This window comes from Convolutriloba macropyga, chromosome 15 (genome assembly GCF_964194025.1).
Source record: "Convolutriloba macropyga chromosome 15, txConMacr16.3, whole genome shotgun sequence".
NCBI classification, from domain to species: Eukaryota; Metazoa; Xenacoelomorpha; order Acoela; family Convolutidae; genus Convolutriloba; species Convolutriloba macropyga.
Genome location: NC_134482.1, coordinates 28,688,130 through 28,707,501, shown reverse-complemented (window position 1 = coordinate 28,707,501; position 19,372 = coordinate 28,688,130). Strand labels below are relative to the sequence as shown.

General features: G+C 35.7%; 1 protein-coding gene across 1 annotated transcript in view; it reads right to left on the bottom strand.

The window, feature by feature from the left end:
• LOC142354351 (angiotensin-converting enzyme-like) overlaps window positions 1-17,279 on the bottom strand; it is a 32,162-nt gene extending 14,883 nt beyond the window's left edge. Inside the window, exons 1-4 of the mRNA XM_075406624.1 lie at window positions 17,114-17,279; window positions 12,847-13,115; window positions 11,374-11,643; window positions 10,274-10,379 (exon numbers count right to left, since the gene is read on the bottom strand). Coding sequence (XP_075262739.1) covers window positions 10,274-10,379; window positions 11,374-11,643; window positions 12,847-13,115; window positions 17,114-17,171 — 703 coding nt within the window. The 5' untranslated portion in view covers window positions 17,172-17,279. The remainder of the gene's footprint in view (window positions 1-10,273; window positions 10,380-11,373; window positions 11,644-12,846; window positions 13,116-17,113) is intronic.
• Window positions 17,280-19,372: the final 2,093 nt, after the last annotated feature.

Sequence of the window (19,372 nt, the reverse complement as noted above, 5' to 3'; positions counted from 1 at the left end):
AAATCTCTTGACCTTGAGCTTTTATACCATTATTGGGTAGAAGTTGAATGAACTCAAAGTCAACTCCTTGAATAAAATTATTGTTCTTAAAATTTTTGGACATTAGTCCTCAAAGTGATTGTTAATGTTGATAAAATTTAAAAATTTTATCAAAATTGGGGCTGAAAAGTTCCGAAAATTGACCAGTCATGGTTTAGATGGGTTTCTCCAGACCCGCTTGGTCCCACCAATGAAATAAAAATGCGTTCCTTAGTAGAAATTATTTTGTTCATAGTTAAGAAGGTAAAATATTGCCGACTGTACTAGATAGGATAGCAAGCCAAACTGTTGTTTGTTCGCAGGTTTCGGCAAGAGTCTTTCTTACTATCTTACTATACTGCTTAATAATATTAACAAAATAACAAAAAAATGGGACACAAAAACCACCAGAGATCTTTCACAAGTCTGTCCAAAACATTTACACGTTTGTCGTTCCTGGTTATTATCATCTAAGAAAAAAATACCAAAATTTAAACCGTTATCTGTACGTTCGATCATTTACACCTTATTTTTATGGGGAAAATCACTTTTTTCCAACTGGGAATGCAATTCATCTCTGATTTCTTAGTTAGTAAAAGAAAAATAATTGATTAAAAAGACCACAAACACAATCAGAAATTACAAATTTGTTTATATTGTGAAAATATCACAGGTCCAATTTCCGTAAGCATAAGCTTTCTTCTCTGCACAGTGAAATGTCTTTTTTTGTTGATACGGATAGTTGCTACAATCCCAGTCAGTATCTGAGTTAATGAGAAGTTTGGAAACTTTTGGACAACCAAGATCACCTAAATTCTCCACATCTCCACACAAGTAATTTGAGAGGAGCTTACACTTCTCTAACCCTTTAGCAAAGTATTCCTTGTAGGAGAACAAGGTTGGTGAATGACTGATGACAACACATTATATTACAGTTTTCCATTGTTCCAATTAATCTCAATAAACTTTTATTTTTCCGCTTTGCTTGAAAAGTGGGTTCATTGTCTTTGGGTGGGAGGGAACTGTATCCTAATATTCCATCCTCAAAAACACCCAACTCATTAACAATTCCTCCCTTCAAGCACTCAATATCAAATACAACGAGAGACATTCGTTTTCTAGATTAGATTATTAAAAAATGATTATCAGTCCAGCTTTTTGGAAATTTGAGAATGGTAAAATTTAATAAAAACACAAAAGATCAACCCCGTTAAATGTCCCAAGAAACATGAGCTTGGAAAATTTAGTAACATGTAACAGCATTCCGCAACCTTTTTTTTATTTGAGTTAACCGCTCGAGCTTAATTGTGTAGTATAACATGTAATCCAAAAACTTTCAATCTAGCAAAGAAAAAGTCTAAAAAAGAAAATCTAAAAATTTCCATAAGCACTAAGTTCTCCATGAGGAAATTTTTGGTTGATTTCCTCCCAATTTTATATTTTCGTCCCAAATTTTACAAGCTGCTAAGAAACAGTTTTTGTGTTTTTCATTTTTGGGACACATTGAAAGTATGCTTCCGTTACAATTGAATATGTTGACAAGAATGACAACATCCATCATTTTTGCGTTCCTTCGTCCGAGTCAATGCAAGTTTTCTTGAAGTTTCCAAAATAAAACAGAAGTGTAGGGAGATGCTCTAGTTAATTCTCGGACAAATATATATTTTTTAAATTTAAAATTTTTCAGAAAACTCCACTGATATCCGCTGTGACGATGTTGTGAAATGATAACTTGTTGTTTATCTGAACGATGTATAAGGCTTGCTCTGCGTAATCCGTTATGATTAATCCACTCGAGTTCTGAATTTTGGGACTCTATGTCCAAATTTTTTAGTTTGGGAAAATTTTGAGCTTCAGTAACAGTATGGGAATATGTTTAAGCTGTTAACGAAATCTAACGTAAAAAACATTTGACTTATTTCTGAGAATCAGAAAAAATGTTTCTTTAGCAACCAATATCGCGACTCATTCTCAAAGATCAAAGATTTTGTAAATGTAAATTTTATTGTAGAGAAGACAAAGACATATTACAAAATCATACGACAATTATTACTGCAATTTACATTTTTCAAGGTTAGAAAAGTAATTCACATTTTAATTTTGAATCAGTTACTTGAACTCGTCCAAAGTATAGCTGGCATATATCACTCGCTTGAACTCATTGTTTTCTTTACGACAAAAGAGTCAAATTTGAACATAAATGGAAGCTGGATTATCCTGTACGTATTTGATGAAAGTCACATATATTTGCGGATTTTGTCCTATGTTAATCTCTCTGACTTTGTGACATCGTTGCAGCACATCCTCCGTACATTGAGCTGGGTGCTGTTTCAGTTCCAACTCCAACACTTCTGTCTAGAAATTTTTCCAATCCTATTTGTTTGTGAGTCTGTAGATTGCCAGGTACCACAATAAACGCTTGCAAGACAAAGGGAACCATTAATTTTCCTACTGACTTCATTTTTGTTTCAAAAAGACTTCTTCAATAACGGTGTCATTCTCTTCAATCAAAGCTTCAGCTGTGGGATTGTGCTCAGCTAGACATTCTGCAAAACTACTATGAATGGGCCATATTTCCCTCATATCAACTTCAACGCCTCCTAGTATAGACGAAATTTCAGGTGCCATGAGAGGTAAAGCCTTAAGGTTTGTTTCTTGAGTACATCCAAAAAAAACTCAGGAGAAGGCTCAGTTTCCTCATCCTCACTGCCCTCATAGTCCAAATCACTCATGAAGAGACAGTCATCTCCTCCATCGTTTGCCGATGAACGGCATACATAGTACCCGAATCCCTCACCGAAACCACAGTTGTCCAAGTTCGACAAGAATTTTCTCCTACTGTCTTCATGTAGTCTTCTATGTTTCTTGCTCTCTATATCAATCTCACGGCGCTGTCTTTCCTATCCTTCTTTTTAAACTTGTTGTTGTAAATCTGCATCCTCCATTTCATTTTCTCCATCATACTTTTAGCCTTGTTCAATTCTATTACAAACAATTTTTTCCTCGACACGTTTCTTCATCAAAACTTTAAACGATTCCTTTTTGAACTCTCGAAAAGCAATGTTTGTTCATTCACTAGGGATCACAATTATTTCCTGTCCAGTTCTTTGATCGTACTGATACTTAATACCTAATTGCTCTTCCCTGTTTACTTCTCCCAACAAACTTAGACTTATCTGTTCTCCTTGCTCCTCTCGCATTTGTACCAAATCTATTGCGTTCTGGAATTTCCTAATTGCTTCATCTTGGTTACTGCAACCTGTTCTCACTAATTCGGAATCAATTTCACTCAGTGCAAAATTTTCCTCTGAGTTCCTGCTTCAGGAGTCTTTTATGCTGTTTTCTATTTGACCAATCCAACTTTCCAATTTTTTGAACTGTTTCATTTCAAGACAATCGATTAATGATAGATGGTGTCAAAATTGATATGAGCTCTATTCCTTTTCGTGAACTTAAAATTGATCTTTTATTTCTGAGGAAATTTTTCTTGAAGTTCTTGTTAATCGTTCAAAGAAGTATCTCTTGTTTCGTTTTAGGAAGAAAAAATAGTGGGAATCGTATCACTGTGCGTGCAAAATCTAAGAAAGTTGACTGTTTTTGGGAGTGAGATCAATGAGTAAAGGAACAAACGGGATTGAAGTACCTTTTGTATACCAATCTTTTAATTGTGATCCTAACCCGAGCTGTTGACTCAGAGTTTTAATCTACAGAACGTCTCTAGGAGACTTGAATACAATTAAATGAGTATTTTGTAACGCAATATCTCTTACCAGCCCACTCTGATGAAAACGATGTGTTCTTTGTGCCTTCCAGCAAATGCAATTTTGACAAAATCTTTTGACCTTGAGCTTTTATACCATTAATGGGTAGAAGTTGAATGAACTCAAAGTCAACTCCTTGAATAAAATGAATGTTCTTAAAACTTTTGGACATTAGTCCTTAAAGTGATTGTTAATGTTGATAAAATTGAAAAATTTTATCAAAATTGGGTTGAAAAGTTCCAATAATTGACCATTCATGGTTAAGATGAGTTTCTCCAGACCCGCTTGGTCCCACCAATGAAATAAAAATACGTTCCTTAGTAGAAATTATTTCGTTCATAGTTAAGAAGGTAAAATATTGCCGACTGTCTGACAAAGAAATGGGACACAAAAACCACCAGAGATCTTTTTCAGGTCTGTCCAAAACATATACACGTTTGTCGTCCCTGGTTATTATCATCTAAGACAAAATTTTAAAAATTTAAACCGTTATCTGTATGCTCGATCCTTTATGCCTTTTTTATGGGGAATATTTTTTTTCAAACTGGGAATGCAATGCTTCTCTGATTTCTTAGTAAAAAATAATCGATTAAAAAGACCACAAATACAATCAGAAATTAAAAATTTTATATATTATCAAAAATCACAAGTCCAATTTCCGTAAGCATAAGCTTTCTTCTCTGCACAATGAATGTCTTTTTGTGTTGATACGGATAGTTGCTACAATCCCAGTCAGTATCCGAGTTGTTGAGAAGTTTGGAAACTTTTGGACAACCAAGATCACCTAAATTCTCCACATCTCTACACAAGTAATTTAAGAGGAAATTACACTTCTCTAACCCTTTTGCAAACTGTTTATTGTAGGTGAACAATGTTGGTGAATGACTGTTGACAACAAATTGTATTACAGTTTTCCATTGTTCCAAATAATCTCAAATAAATTTTTAGTTTTCCGCTTCGCTTGAAAAGTGGGTCCATTGTCTTTGGGTGGGAGGGAACTGTATCCTAATATTCCATCCCTGAAAACACCCAACTCATTAACAATTTCTCCCTTCAAGCACTCAATATCAAATACAACGAGAGACATTCGTTTTCTAGATTAGATTATTAAAAAATGATTATCAGTCCAGCTTTTTGGAAATTTGAGAATGGTAAAATTTAATAAAAACACAAAAGATCAACGCCGTTAAATGTCCAAAGAAACATGAGCTTGGAAAATATGGTAACATGTAACAGCATGCCGCAACCTTGTTTTTATTTGAATTAACCGCTCGAGCTTAATTGTGTAGTATAACATGTAATCGAAAAACTTTCAATCTAGCAAAGAAAAAGTCTAAACAAGAAAATCTAAAAATTTCCATAACCACTAAGTTCTCAATGAGGAAATTTTTAGTTGATTTCTTCCCAATTTTATATTTTCGTCCCAAATTTTAGAGGCTGCTAAGAAACAGTTTTTGCGTTTTTCACTTTTGGGAAACATTGAAAGTATGCTTCCGTAACAATTGAATATGTTGACAAGAATGACAATATCCATCAAATTTGCGTTCCTTCGTCCGAGTCAATGCAAGTTTTCTTGAAGTTTCCAAAATAAAACAGAAGTGTAGGGAGATGCTCTAGTTAATTCTTGGACAAATATATATTTTTTAAATTTAAAATTTTTCAGAAAACTCCACTAATATCCGCTCTGACAATGTTGTGAAAAGATAACTTGTTGTTTATCTGAACGATATATAAGACTTGCTCTGCGTAATCCGTTATGATTAATCCACTTGAGTTCTGAATTTTGGGATTCTATGTCCAAATTTTTTATTTTGGGAAATTTTTGAGCTTCATTAACAGTATGGGAATATGTTTAACTTCTTAACGAAATCTAACGTAAAAAACCTTTGACTTGTTTCTGAGAATCAGAACAAATGTTTCTTGAGCAACCAATATCCCAACTCATTCTCAGATCAAAGATTTTTCAAATGTAAATCTTATTGTAGAGAAGACAAAGACATATTACAAAATCATACAACAATTATTACTACAATTTACATTTTTCAATGTTAGAAAAGTAATTCACATTTTAATTTTGAATCACTTACTTGAACTCGTCCAAAGTATAGCTGGCATAATTCACTCGCTTAAAAATTTTCTCAATGATGTCAAAGTTTTGTCCCAACGACATTAATGCTTCACCAGTTTCTGACAACCAGAATCTAAAAGGTAAATCTTAAATCGCTTGCTATGTCCATCCTCACAGTATACAAAGCATTGACACCAAAGCTTGATCCTCACTCATTTGTAACACGTATACAATGTCAAAGTAGTACATGCTCCAGTTCTCCCAGTCCGATGGAAAGCACTCTACAAGCAGGAACGCACTCCAATCCATGCTTACTGAACATTTATGTATTTCTTTTTTTCTCTACTTATTTGTGGTGTTCCCCAGAAATAAATCTTTCTACTCTGTCTACCAGACCTCTCTGTTTGAGAAGATCCATTAGTCTTTCACTTCCGTAAATCCCAATTCCTCCACTATAATCAGTAACTTTTGTTCCTCTAGCCTGACTTATTCTGCTTTGCCATTCTACACTAGCGTCGTGCTGCTGTTTAACCACCTTGTGGCCTCTTTGCGAACTTCATTTTGCTCTCAGCCTCAGAGTCAGTTCTCTAACTCTTGCTCCTCCAATATGAAAAGAAAAAAACCAGTGGAAAATCTCTCTCTCTCATTCTCTCTTTCTCTCTCTCTCTCTCTCTCTCTCTCTCTCTGTATATATATATATATATATATATATATATATATATATATTTATATTTATATATATATATATATATATATATATATATATATATATATACATATATATATAAACTCTACTCTTTACTCACAAACCTTACACTCACAACTATCACTTGTCAGATAACAGCTTACCAGATTCTCTTTTAAATTCTAGATACACTGAACTGGCCTTCTTTCCTCAATAACAACCAATTACTAACAATGACAGTCTGACTATACTTGCTCTCACTAAGCCTCTCTGACTTTAGACCACCTCTATTTCTATATTCTCTCTACCTTGCCTCATCTCTTAGTTTTGGCCTAGGCCCTGTAACAACTTTCACTGAGAAAGCCGATACTCTAATCAATTCTCTGCACAAACTCAGCCCTACAAAACTTACGCTCTTGACTAAGTCAAATCACACTCTCTCAACCTTCTAGTCTCAAGAAAACCTTAACAAAACCAAAACCAACAGTCTAGCTCCAACTCAACTGAAAACAGCTCTGCTCACTCGCACTTTCTTTGTCCCTCTCCTTCAAGCTCCAAGGGGTTTCTCTTTCTTCGTTTTCACTCGTTGCGCAAGTCGAATCTCCTCTCTCGTCAAATAAACTAGCAAATTGCACTATAGTTCAACTGCAACAAACACAGCCGTCAATCCAATTCAACTGTCAAGAAGTCCTGAGAGCCCACCCAGGAGTGCGATTGTAGAATTTTTACTTTGCTTAAGCTGACCAGCTGGGTACCTACTACTATCGCCCAAAACCATAAAAAGTGAAAAGGGGTGTTTTGATAGCTCTCACTATCATTGGACATCTATTGGAGGATTATTTTGTCCCTAAGGACTATTTTGGAGGATTATTTTGTCCCTGCTCCTGTCGGCTGTAGAAAACTCTAGTTGGAGTAATAAATCGATTCGAGTTATCAAATATCGTCAAATGATTGAACAATAAAAGAAAATGATCACAAAATCCTATCAAAAATCAAACAGAGTTTTATTATAAATGATGTTTCACAACTTTAACTTTGTAACCAAATTTTCAACTAAAGAGTTAAAAATCTCTCTATTCTTCAAGCTCTCAATTAAGTCGCTTGATCAAATTGCGGTTTTCCTCCGATGTTCATTGCTGTTCTGATTTCCAATCGCGCAAAACGGTGTTTTGAATTTATCAAGTCAGTTTAACTCTCTCAACAATGTTTTTGTTATCAGAACTTCTCTACAGGTCAACACCTATGCTACAGCTGTTTTATGGAACTGTTTTGGTGATTTCGCTGTTCTACCCCTTAGTAACAGATCAAGCAACAACGCAAAATAGTGATCAAAACAAAAAAAATTGTTCACTTCGCATTATGGACCTCATTAGTTATTCCCTTCTTACGTAAAGTTTGTTATCACTTCAAATGAACAATTAAGTGACCTGAACGCCTTCTTTATAAATGATTAACTTCAACTCAAGCTGTTCAAACTAAAACAAAAGCGGTATTAGACTTCTGACGCTACCAAATAATGAGTTGGTCATCTTCAGAGCTTCAGTGGTTCCAGCTCATTTCAGACCATACTTATGAAATAGTTTCTCAGCTCCCTTCTCAAAAAATTGTAGTATCATAATGAAATTTGGCATATTATATCTATACATCACTCTCTAAAACCTGGCGGAACTGAATTTTGGAAAATGAAAAGGGAACTATGCACTCTGTCTCATCTCTTTTGTACGATTGCTGATCTAGACATTGAAAATCAGAATTTTCGAATTCTACGGTTATATTAACCATGTTTTAACTAATCCTCCTCGATGATTATGATTAGTTGAAGAGTAAATCCTTAAATTCTATAGGGCTATTTTAAAAGTTTTTGCGCAGTTGTTTGAGTAAAAAGTATAGTCTGAGAAAAAATCCTTGGGCTCTAATTGCCTCAGGTTTCCGGGAAATATTTTCTGAAACTTTCGGAGGCCAAGCTGACAATTTTTATCAAATGTTTTTAATATGCATTTATTATTAGTTTAAAAGCGTGTGACCCCACCATGTTTTACATAATTTTGGCTGAGTTTTTTGGGCATTGTTTTGCAATCATAGATGTAAAATTAAGCAAAATCGGCGGTTAGCAGGTTTTAAAATGATGAAACACGGGTCAAGGTTTGGCGAAAAAATAATGTCAGAATTGCTTTGAATAATTTTGGACTGCAAAGCGCCCGCATCGTTTTGCAACGAATGCGGTAAAAGCAATGAATTTTTCTAGGATTTGCACTTTCCAACGGTGAAATTTTTAATTTGACCGCAATCACCAGATTTCTCATTAAAAGACACTGCGTACACGGTTTCGAACCTCTCATCTCCTTGTCAACGACTTTTTGTTTCACAGCGCAATTTGTCACTTCAAAGATTTTTATTGTGAATTTAAATCAGATTCGATAAACCTTATGACAAAACAAATGCGTCAAAATTTGCGGTTTTCAGCGTTGAATTGTTTATTCTCACCGCTTAAGCGGTAAAAAAAACAATTCGCGGCTACCAACGAGAAGCAGTGAAAATAACAAATTCACCGCTAAAAACCGCGAATCTTACAAAAATTCACGGCAAAAAACAGTGGTTTTTAGCGGTGAATTTTTGTAATATTTGAGATTCTGAGCGATGAATTTGGTTTTTTCACCGCATTCAACGCTAAAAATTGCAATTCGTACATCTTTTCGACGCAATTCAACGCAAATCTTACTTTTTGTAGCAATTTTTAGCGTTGACACCTCGACTCGGGAAATTGGCGCTTATGAGTTTTGAATTGATGAAAACAACTCAAACCAGAAAGCTGAAAGGCTTTGATAACTTTTGGCGCGAAGAAAACCCGCCCGTGTCAAAATTACCCCAATTATTACTCCCAAACTGATGTAAGAGTGTAAGAGTAGGGATGTAATTTTCTATGGGGGCAAAACGAAGTAAGATTAGGGGGTATGGGGGTTATCACTGAATTTTTAAACTTTACTCCCCAACCCCACCCCCCCCCCCCTCCCCAAAAAAGATTTAACATCAGGAGGTATTTTAGGGCTAAAACGAGGTAAGATTAGGGGCTGGTAATTTGGGGTAATCGTAGGAGTTTTTTTTTTATTTTACCCCCCAAAAAGATGTGAGATAAGGGGTCAATTTTAGGACGGTCAAGCGATGTAAGATAAGGGAGCAATGGGGAGTAAGCGGGAATTGAAATTCCCCCCTAAGTGACGCAAAAAGGTTGATCTTACGTTTTGCGTAGCTTATAAATATGGTCCACCTATAGTGCTAATATATAGCACATGATGCCACTTGGCTTACGTTCTCTTCGGGGATATAATTTCTGTCATCAGTATTATCATTCTATTAATCAACATCGAATTAGCCCCCCCATTACGATACGATCAAAAAATGAGTAAATGTAAAAATTTTGAGGGGATTGGCTAGGAATCCCCCCAATTACCCCCTAATCTTACAACTATTTGGGGGTATCGACACGGGAGACGCAAACCTAAAATCTTTTGAACTTAAAAATAAACTAAGTTCTCTTTATGCGTGAAACACTCTCTATGTCACAATTTAAAAGAGGGACAGTTCCTTATAATTGAGCCATAATTTGCTTTGAGGGTCGCTTTTTTATTTCTTCAACTCAGTATATTGTGTTTATTCAAATCCCAACCACCCTTAATTATATTTTTAGCATCCAAAACATGATCCAGTTATGATGATTCATGAATTAGTTTTGCTCAGGCCAACCAACAGTCACATTGTTATCCTCAATGTAATCATCCAGCCAATCCTCCAGTGGTTTGAAGTATTCCAGAGTTTCTTTTGTGCTCACCGATTCTTCACCAGTCAGCTCCTAAGCAACATCAACATCGTCAAAATTGGCATCAGTACAATTTTATTTATTGGATGTGGGGGGGGGGGGGGGGGGGGGTGGGGTTCATAGTATCTATTTCGGCACCTTGTGTCGGCCAAGTGTTCTTGTTCAGCTCAAACGGCTTTTTTTTCGAATTAATAATTAAGTCTTCCCAACTAAAGACCTTTCCTCTCCCCTCGCCCAAACCCCACAAACCAGGCCCCCATCCCGGTGGTCGTAAACGAATAGGCCCACCAATTATGGTAAAGATACTGTAATGTAAAACTATAATTTCGTTGCGAGGGGCAATAATGGCAATAATGGAAAAGACCCCAATATTTTTATTTAACGCAGAAACAACTAATTAAAACCCTTCACTAAATTTATTTGTTGGATCTGGAAGAATTTCGCCAGCTTTCTAGAGTTCGAAAAAATTTCGGGACTTTCATAATCGCCACATATTTCAAGACAACTGTTTGTCAGTTTTTGTCAGAACCGTCCGAAGTAATCATAGTCGGACAGATCACATTATTTTACAGAGTTTATTGCTGCATATATTTGGAGAGCCCTTGTTAAAAATTTTGTGGGAACTTTTTTGTCTCCAAGTTCAAACTCTTTCGAAGTTCAAGCAAATTATAATTCCAAACTTTGATCGACCCCCAAATTCTGTAACCTGTCCTGATTTTCGAGTTTCTCGACATACGTGAATCATACCAATTCCTTAAAAATCACTCTCTCGTGAAATAAAACAACCAAATAATGCAGTAGTTGGGCTTCCAGCTAGAAATGGATACCAATACAAAATTATACCAAAATTATATACCAAAATTTTACAAAGTTATATCGTGCGTTCAAAAATGCATATGTCCAGACTATCGTGCGTTCATTTTTTTCCAGATCGTGTAATTTTGAACGCACGACAACCCCTTGTGCGTTCATTTCGGTCTGGACATATCGACTTTCAGTCTGGCACCTCAGCCTGGGAAGTATTTACCTTCAACAGGATCTTCCAGTTGACAGATTTTCCTTTGCTCAGCATTTCCCGGAATTTCTTGGTAGCCTCTGGTTTTCCTGCAATGTTACAATCTGAAAAATGAAAGTAACCCTCGCCGGCACTTTTACACATGGCTTTGAAGAACTGAAACTGAAGCGGCACTGCTAATTGGTATATGGAATACATATCAAGCCCCATAGCCACGTGTCTGAGAGCTGCAATGTCGAGATACTCCTCGCCCCTTTCTTCCCCCTCTGGAGTTGTCAGACCCTACAATAACTTGACTGCTAACGATTGGCAAATGTTTGACGAAGTGTTTCATTTGAAAATTCATAAATGATGTTTTTGTAGTGCTAAATCTCATTAATTGATCATATTAACCTGAGCCAGACATGAAAACAAAATAATCAGCTAATAACGCTTTTTTAATACGAAGACGTAAAAGGATGATATGTAGAAACGGCAGTCTACTTTATTGCAGAAGTACGATTCGACAATTTTATAGGTTATGCAAATTAATTATATCAAGCGAATTTATTACACTAAGCAACTGTTCAGAAAGAGGCATTCTTTTTGTACCACTGTGTATTGAAGTGCTTGAAGGTTTCTTACAGACATTCAAGGATACGCTAAAGAGAATGGCTCTTATTCTAGACAAATAGATGCTTTATTTCTCAGGGTCTGCCAGTTGCCCTCGAAAATTTTGTCCAGTCGGTTTCCGTAATTGCTATCCTAGGAACTGCATTTGTGGTACTTGCTTGAGATCCTTAATTGGGTTAATAAAACTCCCCAATGAGAGGAGAGTTTGGGTCCAAATCTAGTCAACAATGAAATGAAAATTGCAATCATTAATTTCCTTACCTTGTCGTCTCACCCAATGAGAGGGGAAACTGAGATACTACAAGATCAGGCTGGTCATGAGGACTGCCCCGCGACATTGAAAACCCCATTATATGGGCTGCAATTTAAAGAAGAGTAGAAAAGACCGTTTGATTTCATGAGTGGAACTGATCAAAATTTTGCAACTAATTAGATTCCATAAGAGATGTTTAACTAAGGAGCTATTTAACATTATAAGGTTTCAATATCAAGCAAATTTTTATAAAATTTTAAAAGAACATTTTGCGAGTACCCTTTGCAAATCCTGTAATCAAAGACTGTTAGTATTACATAGAATAATAAAATTACATAAAATATTTGATTTTAGTATTACATAAAATATTTGATTTTAGCCCGGTAATAAGATAGGCTGCGGATATAACTTACATCTGATGGCAAGTCGTTATTTCGAAATTCAGTACAGGCCGACCCTGTTTACTGATGGAACACAAAAACACAGTGCCCCCTCGCACCGCAGTTTACATAATTTTGCCCTCTCCGGAAAATACTTCAACACTATACAGCACAATAGAGAATTCGGAAAGACTTCACCTTTGTATTAATGAGAATGAGAATCTGAGAATAATTTCGTACCTGATATTTTTTAACCAGGTACCACCAGTGCTCGTTCAGCTTAGCATCGTCAATTTTGCGCGTGAAGAAGTCAAAGTACCAGACGTCAGTTATGTAAGCGAAATAAACAAATGGAAATTTCCTGAGAGCCGAATACATAAGTTGGTTCATTTTGAGGTTTTGGCGGTCTTCATTTCTGTCCAGGAGTCCCATGTTGATCAAATTGCCCAAGTTCGTTGCAGCTAACATGGTCGTGTCGCCCACTGCTTCTGCGAATGCTTGGTTCGATTCTGTGCATTAAAAGGTTATTTGGTATCTAGATGTTGTTTAGGGTCATAAGCAACTCAAGGCAACTTTTTAGTACGTGCTCAACCCAAGTTTAGGTCCTACAACGAGAGTTAGCATATTCCCCAGTCGAGACCAGATGGTTATCTTGCAAGATTCTGCCAGAAACTTGCAAAAACTCCCTATCTTGCAAGATCTGGCAGAAAAATGGTTATCTTGCAAGACCTGGCAGAAAAATGGTTATCTTGCAAGATCTGCCAGGAAAATGGTTATCTTGCAAGATTCTTGCAAGTTCGTTCCGGTCGAGCTGTCCTCTTATTGGTTGTCATTCATGCAACACATTTCATTTTGACCAGAAATTTACTTAAGAATCAGTTGCGTGTTTTTTTAAGAAAAATAATAATTTTGAATGGATTTAAAATCTGGAAATATGAATTATCTGAAGAAAATAAATTAAAATCTGCCTTTGAGAACTGTTTACACAAAACAAATTACTATCAAAAACTATTTTCTTTCAATTTTATCAAGATTTACAAAAACTACGTCTAGATTACCTTTTCTGATGAACAAATTATGCGATAATAATCTTTGCATCTTAAACAGCTTCATTTCTTTTAATTCAGCTCCTTTCGCTTAAGTTTTCTTGCCAATGCCCAAAAAACTTGATTATTCACGGCTCTCCATTTTTTTGAGCTTCGCATGACTTTAGAAGAGCTTTTGCGAATATCTCTTGCTGTCAGAATTACTCGCATTAATCAATCCATCTTGTAGGATCTTGTGCAAAAAACTGGATATAGTAGGGGATTCTGACAGAGAAATGAATATCTTGTAAGATTTTAGCATAAAAATTGCTATCTTGCAAGATTCTGGCAGAAAAATGGTTATCTTGCAAGATTCTGGCAGAAAAATGGTTATCTTGCAAGATTCTAGCATAAAAATTGCTATCTTGCAAGATTCTGGCAGAAAAATGGTTATCTTGCAAGATTCTGGCAGAAAAATGGTTATCTTGCAAGATTCTGGCAGAAAAATGGTTATCTTGCAAGATTCTGGCAGAAAAATGGTTATCTTGCAAGATTCTGGCAGAAAAATGGTTATCTTGCAAGATTCTGGCAGAAAAATGGTTATCTTGCAAGATTCTGGCAGAAAAATGGTTATCTTGCAAGATTCTGGCAGAAAAATGGTTATCTTGCAAGATTCTGGCAGAAATCTTGCAAGATTATGCATAATCTTGCAAGATTCTGGCAGAATCTGCCAGAATCTTGTAAGATAACCATTCGAAATCGACTGGGGTTCATACTGTCCCAGAAAGGAAACCCTATATCCAGAATTTTGTCAAAACTTTCGCAAAATATGCGTTATTTTGTCTGCGTTATTCTCTGTGAAAAAAAATTGACCGCTAAATAACACTGTACACTTTTTCGCGGTGATTTTTCGTAAGACTCGCTGTTTTTAGCGGTGAAATTCTTGTTCTCACCACTTCCCGTTGGTAGCAGCGAATTATTTTTTTCAGCTCTGAAGCGGCGTAAAAAATAATCGCTAAAAATCACATATTCTTTGCACCAACCCCAGACGCACGTACCATATTTTTACATAATGTTTTGCGTTGTAATGATAGGTGCTCTGTAACGGGGGGGGGGCACATAACGTTCTGGGGGGGGGGGGGGGGGTGCAAATGGCAAAGATCCAAATCTGATTTCATTTCACAAGAAATATTATTGAAGTTAGTGACAGATGGATCGGTGGAATAAGAAGTTGTTGACATGAAAGAGGAGAGTTGTTCGAAACCATGTACGTCATTTTTTTGTAAGAAATCCGTTGAATGTGGTGAAAGTAAAAATTTCACCGCTAAGAACCGCAAATCTTACAAAAATTCACTGCTAAAAACCGCAAAAATTCAGCGCTTTCACCGCTTTCATTGCAAAAAGAATCGGGCAATTTTGGTGAAAGTTATGATTTTTCATCGCTATTCACGGAATTTCTTAAAAATTTTTTTATGAACCTGGAACAAATTGATAAGATAATAGTTTAATAAATTACAGCAAATCTTGGCAAGATCATGGTGCCGCTCCTCGCAAAAAATTAGGATTATGCTCAGGAAGGCAAGGTCTTTGCAAGAAATTAAAAAAAAAATCTGGATAACGTAAACAAAAAATCACCGTGACCTAGAGGAGTTATCTATGCATTCCAAATTTCATTTTAATGATTCATTACAACAGAATGTGGTTTTATACATTAACCAGACAACATTCTCCTATTCATATCTTCTAAATTGAAAAAAATTGAGAAAAAATTAGTTATTGGAATGTATAAGCCGCTGTTACGAATATTGTTCAATTTCATTTGGTTGACACAGAGACTGAAAACATTTACCTGGTTGACCAAACTTACTTACCGAAAATTAAAATGTATGGGGTACCTTAATTGCAAAATTCGGGCCATATTTGAACACTTGAATTAATATTTTTTTCTTTCTATGATTTTGCTATGATTGGTAGATTACTATATAATGTTTTTTTGGTAAATAAAAAAAAATAAAATCATTTCATTGTTATGGAAAAGGACTGAAGTATTGCATTATTTCTGGTGCGTTCTATTTTCGCAAAGGCACTGTATATGGTCCGTTTTCTTTATGGTTAATAAGGTATCATATATGTTTCATTTTATAGTTAGTAAGATGCCATAAATGGTTGATTATGATTAGTAAAGTACAATAAATGGTTCGTTTTTTGGTTATGAAGTTCAATGATATGGTTTGTTGAAAGGTATGTAAAACAGCTAGTGTGATGATAAAATAAAGGTGCACATGTACAAAAAATCTCTTATGTGCAGTTAGAGCTGACTCTTCGCGTTTCGTTTGGCTCCCTTCTTTTACTACAATCCGCACTTGGGACCGACATTGACGAATTTGCTAATAGGATTATAGAAGAATGATTGTTTGAATCGAAAACTTGCGTTTCCTGCTGATTTCAAAATTGGTTAAGAAAATCGGAATTTTTTCATATCAGCATGCAACTTTCATGGAAATCTGTAACCATAAAACGATTCATAAAAAATTTATTTAATGATGTATTATGGTAAGTAAAGTCAACATGAAAGTAATATACAGAAAATCGTATTTTCAAGTATAGAAACCCCGTTTTGGAACTGCAGGTGGCACCTTGGACTCTTTATCAACCAAACTCAAAATTTTTATAATCGTTGTGTTTTTAGTAAGCTTTAAAAAAATCTATGCATGGCGTTTCTTATTGAAGTTTTTTTGGTTATCAACCCGGTAATGTTTTTAACGAAAAGTTCAAATTTGCCGTCATTTGCAATCACCACGTAGGTATCCATGTTCGCTAATTTCAGTTTGCTAATGACTGTGTATATGATTTTCAGGTTTTTGCAATTTTGCAAGTCGAATAAGTAAACCAAAATTGTATGTTGAGTTTTGTCGATTTTCCTGTTAACGTATATGTGTTTGTTAATGAATAAGAAGTTGGAATGAGCAATGGGTTTCAATGCCAACGTTTTATTTAGGTAAAATGTAAAAAAACTGGGAGTTTTACACAGGCGTTGAGGAGTAATTTACAATAATGAATCAAGATTTAAAAAAAATTTAACAGCGACAGACTTGCCAATAACATTTGCCAAATGTAACGGGGAAAAGAGTAAAAAGAGTGTTAAAATAAATTTTTACACCGTACGTTAAGGGTGAACAAAGTGTAAATTATATAATATATATGCTCGCTCAGTTTGATACGAGCTTCAAGCTAATTGTATGGAACTTAAATTTCATTGTTCAGGGCTGCCATATTCTTTTAATCTTTCCTGGTTTTAATTTATATAGCTGTGCCTGTGCCTTGTCTTTCGCTTCGAACAACTTTTTCATTCTTTTAGTGATCGTACTCTAATCTGCTCTTGTTATTGTGAATGATTTTGCAAACTTGGAAAAATTGGAAAAAAAATTGGAAAAAAAATTGGCAAGATAAACGTTTACTATTGGACCAGGGTAGATACTTGCCAAAATAGTTAAAGAAAGGTTGATTGGCGAAAGCTAGATGATAGTACACGTGTCCCATTTCATGGAAAATTGTGAAGAGTCCCTGGTCATTAGTTTTTCCACATAGATATATTCTTACGTCATCTCGAGGCCATTGGAAAGATTTTGTACGACCACCACATCCAGCCTGCATCAAAAGCACTACTGAGTTAAAACAGAAACAAATTTGTATAGCAGAAAAATGTATTGAGCTGACCATTCTAGATTTACCCAGGTTGAGATCCTAGCTAAACATGACTTGATACCCGTCCATACCAATTTGTTTATGAAAATTCCCCCACAAGAACGTCATTAATACAATAAAAAATAACTGAAGCTTATGGATTTTCTCAAATTTATAATTAATCAATAGATGAAAGACCTAGAATGTCTCAAAAATTTTTATTTCAAAGCAACAGTTTTTATTTCAATTAAAATTAAAACATAGAGCCATTTATAAACCCTATCAAACTCTATGAAAGCTTAATCACAACTATTGGGCATGAACAGTTTCTTACTTTGGACAGTTTTCAAATTTCCTCAAAAATTTTTCGGAAAAACTGTTCAGCGGCATGTTCAAACAGTTAGTAGATCCTCGAATCCCGGGTCGAGGTGTCACCGCCATTCAACGCAGAATTATAAAAGATCAGCGGTGAAAGCGGAAAATTTTGTAAGATAAGCGCTGAATGCGCTGAACTTACATAAATCAGGGGAGAATGCGGTGAAAAAAAAAACATTTATCCCCAAGTTGAGGTCCAGACCAAAATGGCTTCTGATCAGACCGTCCCAGACATAAGCGACCTCTGATCAGACCCACCCCGACTGAAGTGTCCTCTGATTAGACTATTGTGCGCTCGAAGTTCCGTGTGCGCTTAAAGTGCGCTCGAAAACCTCCTCTGATCAGACTATTGTGCGCTTGAAATCATACCCGGATCAGACTAGTGTGCGCTCGAATCTGCCTCTGATCAGCTTGAACTGCGCTCGAAATTGCCTATGATCAGACTAAACTGCATTCGAAATCACCTCTGATCAGACAAAAGTGCACTCGAAGCTGCCTCTATTTAGAATAAAATGAATTCAAAATAGTCTGATCAGAAATTGATTTTGAACATGAACAAATCTCTTAATATCGCTATCATATATTCATTTCATGAAAATCGATGTTATCAATCTTATATTCATCTAACGAAACACAAATTTTTGCTATGAAAATAAAACCAAGAAAAAAGCCCAAAAAATTTATTGAGCATCTCAATAATTTACAATTTTAACTGAATAAATGGATTTGGACAGCTTTGCATAAGCACGTCTTGATCTACTTTGATTCAATATTTTTTCTTGAGGGGACCGGCAGTTGCTATCAGCTGGACCCCTTGGTTCTGATCAAACCCATCAGATTTTTAGATGGAGTTCTGATCAGAATTCTGCTTTATTATTGACTCTTACCAGAGACAAATGTCAGTTAGAAAAATAAAAAAAAATTGAAAAAATTCGCTCCAGTTGGCCTCTGGTCAGACTAGTGTGCGCTTGAAACCGCCTCTGATTAGACCGTACTAGACCAAATTGACATCTGATCAGAACGTCCCAGACCAAATTGACCTCTGATCAGGCAAGTTCCAGACCATTGTCCACACAAAAGTGCCCTCGAAGCCTTTTCCAGGATAGATCAAGGACTATTTTTACCAACACTTTAGTCTGACCAATTACAATTTCCTGAGAAACTGGGTCTGATCACAGAAGCATCCAACTGCAATTAGATCTGATCAGAGCCAAAAAGAAAATTTGAAAAAATTTTTTTGTGGAATGTTTTTTTGGGAGTCGCTTACTCTATCTAGAGTACGGTACAGATTCGGTCTATTTACCGACAAAACGAAAATCTGCATTGGAATAAATTGCTTTGGATAAGACTCAGGAAAACCAGAAGCCAGAGGAGTTAGTTTCATATCCAAATAAGTGTACAGAGAAATGTTTTTTTTTGGGCAAATTAGTTAATTTTCAGCCGGAGGTTGGTGGCAGAGTAAATCAGCGCCAATTCAGTAATTATTCAATCTGTTTTCTAGATGCCAGTACTCTGTTCATGTCCCAATTTGCACGGTCCAGTCCAATATTTCTGAGTAATATTTACTGCATGAAAAATGATATGCTCAGCATAACTCACGCCAACAATTTTGATTTACCAGCGACTCGAACTTCCGCGTGAGTACTTGTAACATTTAGTTTGCGTAGCAAGTACAACAATTC